Raw genomic sequence first — 12,092 nt, forward strand, 5'->3', positions numbered from 1 at the left:
GTGTTGGGGTCCCTCCCCTGCCGTGTAGCCCTGGGAGAGGGGCCCTGAGGGCACAGACACGGGGTTTCCCTGCCCCTGCTCAGCCTCGTTCCCATTGGTTGGTTTGTGTTCCCTGCGCGGGCAGAAGGACCCTTGGTCCCGTGACTGGAACAGTTCCTGGGCAGAGCTCCGGCCATGCGGCTCTGGAGAAATAAACATCTCTGAAACAGCTAGCAAGAATCTGTCTGTCCATATATATTTCCTTTCCACGGGACTCCTGGTTTGATATATGCGTGTTGCAGTATCCCCACTGCAACAAAGCATTACTTAAAATAATGCTCCAAAATTTATAATAGCTTTATGAAAAATGGACACATGGTTAGCAACATTCCATATTTTTCTTACCTTTTGTTATTTTTGGAAAATGTTCCCATGTGTTAACAAGTATTAAAAGGGTAAAAAAATACTTTCGATATTTCAGTGAATTTCTAAAATCACAGTATGTGAAGAAATCCATGACAACTGTTTAATTTGAATCAAGTGGCTTCTGTGTACAACAGAATTGTACAGATTTTTATACTGATTTCAAATTTAGTGCTTCCCTGTCAAAAGATGCTGATACTACACCAGTAAATTCTGTGCCAAGATCTTCTCCAGAATATCACACATTTCTCCAAAGTTCCTCATTTACAGGTAAGACAACAGCACAAACAAGATGAAAAACCTTTCGCATTAAATAATTTTGATCTTAATTTGCAGAGAACGTAACTGTTACATTTACCCCCCCAAAAATGTATATCACAGCTCCAACACATGTAAGCTTTGAGACTAAAATGACATCAAAAAATGTCTATTTTCTGAGTAAGTGCAGATCAGCAAATTGTATGAAATAATACACTACATTAATTGGTCACACAATACCACTTTGTAATCATACATAAACTATTATATACTTGTAAAAATCTCTTTCTGGTACATTTTAAAAGGCTGGACTTCAAGAAGGGAAAAAAGCATTCTGAAAATATCTTCAATTTCTATCAGTTTTGGAGTTTTACATATAAAAAGTTTCTGGAATACAAAATTAAAGGTAACTTAAAACCTGCTGACACTTTCAGAATTTTTTTTTTAAAGTGCAGAAAATAACATGTGAATGTTTTTATTATGACCAACATAACGGCAAAAGAGTACAGGAATTTTAGAATAAAACTTCTAGCAATTAATTCTTCAGGAGTGACTAAGGACTCAATCTTATCCTCTTGAAACCATGCAGATGATGCAGGGCACACTAAAGAGCCAGGAATTAATGAAATCTGAAACTCTGGCACTGACAATTAGTTCTACCTTCAAAATACAAAAAAAACCCCCAAAAAACCCACAAACAAACAAACACCAAAAAACCCAATAGATCAACAGAAAAAGAATTATCTTATTGGACAAAAAGTTATTTCTGCAGTACCTTCAGGGGTGATAGCACTAGGACACACATCTTTTAGCAGGTCTCCCAAAGTATGCAACTGTCCTCCTGAAGCAATTGGTCGAAATAGCTTCTGTATAAAAGGTCTCTCTGTTGTTGCCTGTTTTAATAAAAAACAAACAAAACCAACAATTTAAGGACCATGCAAATATGTAGTATTAGCATTTGAGACAGGTAGATACTAGGACAGACCTAAAGGTTGCAGCAAAAGAAACATCAGGTATTTCTGCATTCTCCCCTTCTCCCATCCGCCCCCCCCTTGCATTTCATCCACATCATGAAATGCAGGTAAGTTTTTGCTTATTAACAATTGCAAGTAAGCCATCACTCCAGAAAAACTGTGAAGATCATTTACAGACAGTGTCATGGATGTAAGAGTGTTAATTTTTTTTTTGAAGCCCCAGACCTCTGTTACGGGAATATAACCTGCTTTAAAAAACCACTTGAATATATCCTTAACTTAAAAAAAACCAAGAAGGGAGCACAAACTCAGGAGTTCAACACATCCCTATATATTTTGCCAGGTCAAAGCAATACTGTACCCTTACAGCTCAACAGGTGATTTCTTCCCAGTAGATTTTATATTGAAAATTTCAAACTATTTCAGGTGCAAGAAACACTACAACTTAAGACAAAAAAAGTCTTGTGCTCTGACAGGCAACCTAGAACCTTCTGCCTACTTAAGGCATCAGTCATATGTAAAGAACATATATGGCCCACTTCTGCTGCAGATAGGCAAAGGAATTCATGATTTCAACTATGCATCCTTCAGTTTAAAGCCATTCCCCTTTTCCTAGGGCCACATGCCCTTGTAAAAAGTCCCTCTCCAGCTCTCTTGTAGGCCACCTTTAGGTACTGGAAGGCCTCTTGGGAGTGTTCTCTCCTCCAGGCTGATCAAGCCAAATTCCTTATTCCCCATATGCATTACCATAGTTTCCAGGAGGATTTGCTCCATGACTTCTGCTGGGCACCAAGATAAGACTGACTAGCCTGTAGTTCCCCAGGTCTTCCTTATTTCCCTCTTTTAAAAAGGGGGTTACATTTCAGTAGGAACTTCACTGGACTGCCACAACTTCTCAAATATGGATGGTGGCTTAGCCACCTCATCTGCCACTTTCCTCAAGATCTGTGGGGATGACTCTCATCCAGTCCCACAGACTTGTGCACCTTCAGGTTCCTTAGATGTTCTTGGACCTGGTCTTCTAGAATGGGCACTTCTTTGTTTTCCCACTCCCTGCCTTCTCCCTTTTGTGACTTGGGCAGTGTGGCTGGAATACTTGCTGGCGAAGACTGCGGCAAAAAAGACACTTAATACCTCCATGTTCTGGGTAAACAGGTCTCCCATTTCCTTCTGGAGAGGGTCCACAATTTTTCTAGTCTTCCTTTTATGCCTGACATTCCTATAGAAGCTCCTCTTGTTGCCCTTAATGTCCCTGGCCAGATTTAATTCTATGAGATCTTTAACACTTATTTAAGAACTGTGGTTATGGTAATTAAAAATAGAAACAAAACAACTCAACATCAAGAGGTATTTCATCTCCCAGAGAAGGTTTTTGGGGAGAAAAAACAACCACTTAAACAAACAAACCCCTGCCAAAAAAAAAAAACCATGAACAAAGCATAGCAAAAAGTTTAAAAAAAAAAAAAAGTTAAAAATTATTTTTGAAAGAAAGTTATATGGTGTGATCTCTGTCAGCAACAAGCAGATCAAGAATGACAATACAACTGTCACTCACTCACAGGCAGGCAGAGAGCTTTTGCCTAAGAGTGGTACACTACCTCAGAAGTAATTCCAGGGCAGTACAGTGCAGAAGTGTTGACACACAGCTACTTGTTACTTCTTGCTAATAGTCTTCAAATATGGAAAAATAGTCTTTTCCCAGTTTTTCTTATGAAGACTAATCAGAAGTAGTCTCCGAGCTGCTGTAGTCAATTCTCTATGTCCTCAGGGAAGCAAATGTGGATATCAACAGTGGTAGTCAAATATGTGAAAATTTCAAAGATGATGGGAGGCACACAGCCAGCAAGATCCATCCACCTCAGACAGACCCACAGAAGTGAACTCTGGCATATTATGTTGAAGAAATGTACATGCAAAACTTAAAAAAAAAAAGACAAAAAAAAAAGGACAAACCCCCTAAAACACTGTTTTAGTCAAAACAATTTTGTACCAAGTTTAGTTTTTAAAAATAATTGGATATTCACAGAAGTCCAGTCATAACTCCCAAGTGTTTAATGTCTGAAGTAGCAGAAGTGGAAATAAACAGACGTATATGCAGGCAAAGATTGTTATCATCAGACTTTTAAGATAAGAATTTCCCAAGTGTGTACTGCAGTTTCTCATTATTTATTAATAAATTTTGGTTAATTTTTTCCGTAGTTATAATAATTTAATGCCAAGAGGAAAAAGCCAACGTTGTTTTTTCTCAAGTCTCCCACATAGTTGCTGACTGCTGCAAACAATATCCTTAGCTGCTATCATGAAACATTACAGAAAATGAATTCAATTTTGCATTTTAAGTGTTAAGCAACAGAGATGTGGTAAAGTAAATAAAAATCACTGGTCTTCATCAATGTTAAAATGATAGAAGTAACTGCATGTTGTTTATACAATGACTGTGATTCACAAATCTAATCCTACAGGCAGAGTATTAACCCAACATGCTTACACACTTCTTCCCTCACATGCAGCAGAGGCTTTATGCATTAAAAGAATCAAAAGAAAAGTCCCATCTACATTCCACAACGTTTACAGGATAACTCTTCAAAGTATCTCAGTCATACAGGAGCATATATAGTTTTCAAAAAATCTTGCCACCACCCTTTTTCAAGGGTAGTAATGTAAGACCAATTTAACTACAACTTCCTACTCTATTCCCATCCCTGCAAGTGTCCTGGCCAGGCTGAATGGAGCTTTGAGAAACCTGGTTAAGTGCAAGATGTCCCTGCCTGTGGCAGGTGGGCTGGACCAGATGACCTTTGGAAGGTCCCTTCTGACTCAAACTATTCTATGATTCTATTTACTACAACAAGACATGAAGGAACAGCCACATGAATAACTGCTTACATAATGTTGTGGTTTGTGCAATATTTGCTTAATCAATCATGAGAAAAAACACTACCTGTAATTTAACCCATAAACCCACAGCATAACTGATGATTTTAAATAATCTACATCAGATCTAAAGCAAACATTCATACGATGGCTATCATTTTGTCTAATAAATAATCATAACTTCAACAGAATGTAGCACTTTTTAAATGATTTTATTTTACAGTGTAGCCTCCATGTAGCTGTGAGCTGTTCAAAAGATTCCAGATGCATTTGCAGGATACAACAGGTGAAAGTCTATCAGTAATTGCCAACCTGTACAGAGCAAATGCCTTCAAGTACATGAGCACATGAAGACAATCATTCAAATTCAAAAATTGCAGTGCATTTCACACTGATCACATCCACAATTTAGTATCAAATTATTGAATTTATAGGAAAGCAAATCTTCATCTCTGAATTAACAAATTTTCTAGAAAGTTGGACTTCACTGCAACTGCAGTTTCTCATTCTTCTCTACTACCACAAACCTGATGATTTGCAGAACAAATGAAGACTTTACTCTTTTTAAAAGAAAGTTTAAACCCTAACAATGATAGGAAAGTGACAGTGAAAACAAATTACACCACAGTGAGAAAGGTTAAAGTTACCTATTCAGGTATACTGGCATGGAGGAGAGTTACAGGTGACGGCAACTTTTAAGAGACACTTTAAGGCAGTGTAAAGCCTCAAATGATCAGAGACAAGCTATACAGTTACATACTGTGCTAAGAATTGTAACTCCTCCTTCCCTATCATCCTGGCAAAAAAAAAAAAAGGAGTTGTCAGCTTGCCTGGTCCTTTTCAGAATCAACACATCAAACACTGCATGAAATCCACAATTTAATTAGTCAGATATTTATACAGGATGTGTCTTAAAATGAAAAACATAACTCATGAACCACTGGGTTTTAATCTGGAAAAATCACAGTTACCAGTATTTTCATCAAGAGGACGGGATTTCGATTTTCTGCTTAAACACTCAGCTGCTCCTCAATATTCAAACAAATAAAAGTTACCATACATACTGAACTCACAAAGTAAAAAAAGAATTTCTTACAATCCCCACATGTGTATAAGCTGGCAACCTAAAACCATAAAAGTTGAGACTTCCCTATATATTCTATCATATTTTCAGTAACTTGCCAAATTCATAATCTGTGCAGCTTTGTAATGAACAACTTTACACTAGAAAAAGCTCTCTTAATTTCATAGAACCATTTTGTTTAAAGTCATTTAAGCTCAACCAAGAAGCTTTAGAAGTAAGAGTTTGCATAATGATGCAAGTTATTTTATATAAAAAAGAACAGGAAAATTAACTAGTGCCTGAAAATAAAATTATGCAAATATTTGCTCAAAAATATTTTTCCATACATTTTAGATGTCTTCTTTCTAGTTTGTAGAAATGTTTTCAATAAAAAATCTCAATGCACAATGTAAAAGTGACTAACTGAAAAGTTGTTGAGTTGCTGTAGTCACAGAACCATCACAGCACCATGCCTCTCCAAAAGCAAGATACTGCAAATCCGCATCCGAAATACTGGTCTTTCACTGGTGCTGAAAGGCTGGGGTTTTGCTGGTGATTCAGGATGGGTATCTTTGACTTTTTTTTGCTTAATAGTAGACCAGACTCATTGAGTATTTAATTGTGGAGAAGACACAACAATGTTTCTGGGTGGGAGTTGATGGGTTTTTGTTGTTTGGTTTCTTTCCTCTTAAAAAAACTTTTAAAAATAAACTTCCATCTCTTTCATAAAGGTGATTTTCAGCTTAACAAGCTAAAGTACACACAAAAATGATCTCGTTTTATCTATTTGAAATCTGTCAGCTTTCAAATTTTATTAGTATTTTTTGAGCTTCTATTACAAGAGGCATAAAACATGACAATGTGATATGCCTTTATCCTGTAATCATTGCTCCTCTCCTTCAAATCTTCCAAGAAATAGAGGGCTTCTCCCAGACAACCCACTGCTTTATTCTATACCTTTGACAATCTATTTCACTTACTCTTTAAGACATTAGGACTGGAACAACATTCCAAAAAAACAAAAAGACTATTTCGAGCATTTCTTTAGTCTCTGCAAAGTCCATCAAGTAGATGCTCTAGTTACGACTTTGTGGGCTTTGAATAAGCCTGGCACTGCTTTTGTTAGCATTCAAAGTTTTGAACCGCTTACCTGCAACACCACATCCGTGTTCAGAGAACAAAGTACAACTCAATGTAAAACAGAATTAATTAAATTTTTTTTAATAAGAGAACCAAGTAATGCTTTTATATGTCCAACATGTAACTAAAACTCGTAAGACAAAAAGAAGAATACACGTTCTCAACACACCTACCCAGAATTACCACAAAAATTGAGTCACTGACAGGATGTACTGTGGGTTGCAGGACTAGTTGTACAATCAACAAACGTGTTAAATCAAATTATCTGGTTTTCCCATATCACATTTCAAATTTCTCTAATAAATTAGACATTTTCAGTGGCTGTAAAAGTTACAATATATGCCTGAGTTAAACCTATGGAAAAAAAAAAAGAATTCTGTCACCTTTTTTTGAGTTTGTATCAGAATTTCTGCAGTTATGTTGCAAAAAAGATGCTTTGGTTTCCTCATTAAATTGAAGGTTTTTATCATGATGGACAGGAATTTTACACTCCCTAATATTTTTAAGAGGCTAGAAACAACAACAACAACAACAAAAGATTCAACAAACAGGCTACACTTTATACATTTAATTACATTAACTCCAGTCACCTAAATTAGTAGTGCAGAAGTTTATCCCTAGTTTGAAGCTGAAGATAATTCTATGAATAGATGCACATATGCTTTAATATGGTCATGCTAAATGTGTATTTGGTTACTTCTTTAAAACTCCTTAGATGGGGAGGTAATCGTCGTATCAATCACACATATCAAGGAAATCACAACATCAAGTAAAGTGAAAATTCTGTTATTGTTGAAAGCACTCCTAATAGTATTACACAAGCTAGAATGCCTTTAGGTGGTGTTGAACATTAATGATCACTGGTTTAAAAGCAAGATGAATTATGTGTTTTCTTGGTGGAAGCTTTAACAGACCTCAACAATGGCCCCCATAACATGTGGCAAGTATTACGCCAAGAATTGATGCAAGTAATAATGTCAAAATTATCTAGTATCTTAGCCAAGACTGTAGTCAAATTAAAGCCACAACTAGAATTATAAACACATCTGGAATAAGGTTAAAATTTTATGTAGTAGGGCTTATTACAGTTATGTCTAGACAATAATATTGAACCATTTTTGATCATGAACGGTTAAGGACTCTTCTCCTATCATTCATGGACAATAACTCGTGTCTTCCTTGATGCCTTTCATTGAAGAGAGCACACTTATGAAACAACTTCAGTTCTATCCTAACTTTGTACACAACTAACAATAGTTTAGCATTATTATAAACCTACAGAGAAATATGGCAACTATTTCAGTTAATTCTCCCTTACATTGTTGAGGGCAATTACTTGCTCATCTTTTTAAAGATTAAAGAACCATTTAAAATATCACCCTTTTCCATATTATTTAAACTGGCAGAGAATGCTTCCTTACAATCATTTAGAAAAAACTTTACGTAATAGCAACAAAATGAGTAATTAGAACCATTTAAAACATTTGAAAGTTAAAGTCCTACCACATGTTTTACTTATCTGAAAAAGATATGTGTAGTTAGAAAGCAACCCTTAACAGATTAAAAGTTTAATGGGCTGAGCACATTGTGACACTTCAGAATATTCTGAAGACATTGCTTCAGTTTCTGTAACTCCTTGTAAAGATGCATCATGTTGTCCACGTTGATTTTGCATTCACAGTATTTTCTGATATTCTGATATACACATTGATTTTCTGATAGACAGATATACACATTGATGAGAACTCCCCACCCCCAAATATTTTCTTCTCTAGGTTGAACAGTCCCAGTCCTGCAGCCTTTTTTTCTCCTCTCACATTAGATTCAGCCCAATCACCTCAGTGGCACTTTACTGTACTCTCATCCCATAGTTTCATGTCTCTCTTGAACTGGAGAGCCCAAAACCGGATTCCAGGTGTGGTCTCACCAGTGACAAGTAGACTGGAGGGATCCTGTCCCTCCAGCTGCTGATAACTCTCATCCTACAGCAGCCCAGGACACAATTTACCTTCCTTGTCATAGGTCTCACTGCTAAGGCCCTGTTATAACTTGTGGGTCATTTTTAACAAGAGTATGTATTGCCAAAAGTTCCAATTCCATACAAAAAACTGCGAAAGTACCACTCAATATGCTTAACAAGCATGTCTGACCACATTCTGGCTGTTGCCTGGTTTTTCAAATGATCTATCAAATTTTCTTGTGCAGGGAAAGTATTCTCTGAACAACTGAATTTGCATTATTTAATGTCAGGTGAATTGGACAGATCCTAGAAGCAGAAGGTCAACACTTGAGACACAGAGCAGACAACAGGCAACCATCATATAGCCAGAAATAGCAGAGACTAAATACAAAAAACAGCTTGAAGAGGCAGTTTTGTTGAGCCCTGAGAAGACAAACACACCTACAATAAAAGCATGGCCTCAAAGTATTACATTTCCTTCCCAGGAAAGAATTTGTATTTGTAACTGGTAAAATATCAACATATCTGAAGAGTCAGAGACAACAAATCAATAGTGCACTTCACAGCTGCAGCATTTTATGTGCACATGCAGACTTAAGGCTCACTTAACAAATGAGCAATTGAGTACTGACTACCTATGAAGCAAACAACTTTAGAAATGGATTTACATCCACAAAAGCAAACACTACATTGCTTGCTTAAGAGCAGTGAAGAATACAATACTTCATAAACCACTTTCAAGCTACTTTAAAACCATTAAATCCAATATTTCTCTGGAGTTTCCTACAGTAATGATTAACTAGAAAGAACTCCTATAATCAAGGGCAGCAAAATTTCAAAAATTTGTTTGCTAATTCATATTGTACTTCTAAAGTATGGTGTCATATCCCACTTCCTCATAGGTTTGTTCCATTCCACATTTACCTGTAGGGAATTTGCTTTCAGTCTTCTGGAAAGTGCAAATAGAAGTCTTGGTACTTTCCAAAAAACAGAAACTTTCTCTATTTCCTAATCCTCGATTCTGTGCAAAAGTTAACCTGCTTTATTCACCTATTTTATTTAAAAATAAGTAAAGGTGGCACACTGATATTGATAAGTCAAAACAAGTACTGGCTGTGGCTTTCATCTATGCAGAGTTTTGCATCAGCATCATAGGCTAGCTAGGCTTAGTTCTATAGGCATTGCTTATACTGCACAGCCACAGAAATAACCCTTGAAGATGACATTCCTCATCTCTCTGAAGAAAAAATTCCGTATCAGCTTTTTCCCTTTTTCTAAGTAAAGCAGCTCATCAACTACTTTTTTTTTTTTTTAATTTTGCTATTACATCAGAGTACAAGAGCCAATCTCTGAGGAATACAGCTCCACATTAAGCTTCAGGTAGGCAAAGTCCCTTTTGCCACAACATAAGAACCTGCCCACATTACAAAGTATGCGGTGAAAGTGGCAAATCAGATTGTGTTGACTAAAGCAAGTGAAATGGAAAAGTAAAGTGATCACCTTTAATGATCAGAGGAAAGGCAGCAATATACTAAAGAGCAATGCATTTAAATTATAAGATCTATGAGTATCTGTACACAGACCCATCTCAACTGAATTACTGCTTCATTCCTTGTCTTCATCACAGCTTCTCAATGTATTGATATTCTTAAGAATGAAGATTCAAGGTTGAGGTAAAAAGTGCAGGTTTTTTTTTAATTGCATGCATACACTTGTTTTCCTAACAAATTTAGGATTATATATAAATCTACAAGAGTACCACTTTAATGAAACAGTTTAGGGAGCCACAAGAATTCAAACCTCATGGTTTAAATTCAACTTGTTGCACAAACACTAACCTGAACTTATTTACACCAAACTCCATTCTCATAAGACAATCCAAAGAAAAGACAACAATTGAAGAATTTTATACAGTACCAATTGGTTAAAAAAGTAACAACTCATTTGTAATTGGGGGTGTGTAAGAGGTAAGATTAAGGTATTTTCAAATTGGCAACAGACTTTTTTTTCCCCCCACAAAGTGTTCATTATTTCATTGTAAGTCAAGATGTACTTTGACTTTAAAAAAATCTATAAAACTGTTTACACAAAGTTAATTTAGTAACTAGTAGGATTCTATCAGTTTTTCATATAATTAGATTCTTCTGAGATCTACGAGTAACTTAAGTATTGCAAAGATAAAAAAAGGATTTAAAAAAAAATACTACCCATTTTTTTCCCCAATATGCAGAATCGAGTATATCCTAATTTCTTTTAAACTAGATATAATGTAACTTAGAACACCTCAACAAACTGCTTCTCATACAAGCAAAACTACTTTATTCATTGTATAGAAGTTACATCTACACTCAACTCTGAAGAATTACTGTAGCTCCTAGTGACAAGCCTGAACTAGCTTAAAACCATCCAGCTTGGTAACAGCTCACACAGCAGGGAATCAACCTCAATCGAGGTTTTACAGCTCCATCTCCTCTGCATCTCCTTCCCTGAGCACTGTGCAACTTTTACAATAGCTTTGAACTAGGCAGATTGACAGATTTACAGACAACTTGGGCATATTTATGGAAACTTTAGTCACATTTTGACAACAAATACAGTTTATCATCTCAGAATTTTTCTTTGAAACTCTGATTGACAGCTCCCATCCTGTACCAAGATTCTTAAAGGCACAAGAGGCTGATCTTGCACATGGGTTCCTTAAGTCTTCTAAGAGAGCTGCACGAGCCCTCCTTAATATAGAATATGTAAGAAAAGTCATCTTTAGCAGCTCTGGTTTGAGCCAGCTCATTTCATTGAGCACTGAGATGCATTAAGAAAAGCTTATGCAACTATGGAACCTCTGGTGGAATGTGGTGACAGTGACCTTCAACTCAAGGTGACAACTAGTCACATTGCTATTACTTTCAGCACAGAACAAAACAACCCAGTTCAGAAAACAAGTACATAAGGATCACACTGCCCCAGTGCAATATGTAATAGAAGGGTTTCTTTCTTTTTTCCCCCAAACATGAGGCACTAGGAAAAATATTACCTGACAAAGCTTTTAAACTTTCTTATTCATAGAGCTTTGATTTTGAAGTAATTTAAAACTGGTGAAAGTGTGCTACTGTTTCTTTAGTACTGAACCATCAATTATTAGAATAAATCAGAGTCCATTTGTTTATCTTCAGCACAGAAATTCAGCTGAGCCCAGTTCTGTTACACAAATCAACATTTCACATGATTTTCCCATTCGCTCAAACTTCTTCCTTGTAAAAGGAAGTTCTTAAGAAACAAAATGTCTATTTTCAGCAGGTCCTTTATTAAAACATCATTTTCAATAAATAAGAAAAAAAAATAAGGCACTGCACACACATCTGTTCAAGAGCATTCTACACTAGCCAACAAAATGCTGAAACTTGCTGTGTTGTGCTGCCCTCTT

General features: G+C 36.2%; 1 protein-coding gene across 4 annotated transcripts in view; it reads right to left on the reverse strand.

The window, feature by feature from the left end:
* The window catches only part of ATG5 (autophagy related 5), a 77,756-nt gene that overhangs the window by 30,525 nt on the left and 35,139 nt on the right, over positions 1-12,092 (reverse strand). For all 4 annotated transcript variants that reach the window (XR_001863758.1, XM_008637748.2, XM_017739603.1 and 1 more), the window contains one exon: positions 1,436-1,553. Coding sequence is in view for 3 of the 4 variants with exons in the window: in XM_008637748.2 (XP_008635970.1) it covers positions 1,436-1,553 (118 nt within the window). In the remaining variant the exon portion in view is untranslated. The remainder of the gene's footprint in view (positions 1-1,435; positions 1,554-12,092) is intronic.

Source organism: Corvus brachyrhynchos, unplaced genomic scaffold (assembly GCF_000691975.1).
Source record: "Corvus brachyrhynchos isolate BGI_N302 unplaced genomic scaffold, ASM69197v1 scaffold14, whole genome shotgun sequence".
NCBI classification, from domain to species: domain Eukaryota; kingdom Metazoa; phylum Chordata; class Aves; order Passeriformes; family Corvidae; genus Corvus; species Corvus brachyrhynchos.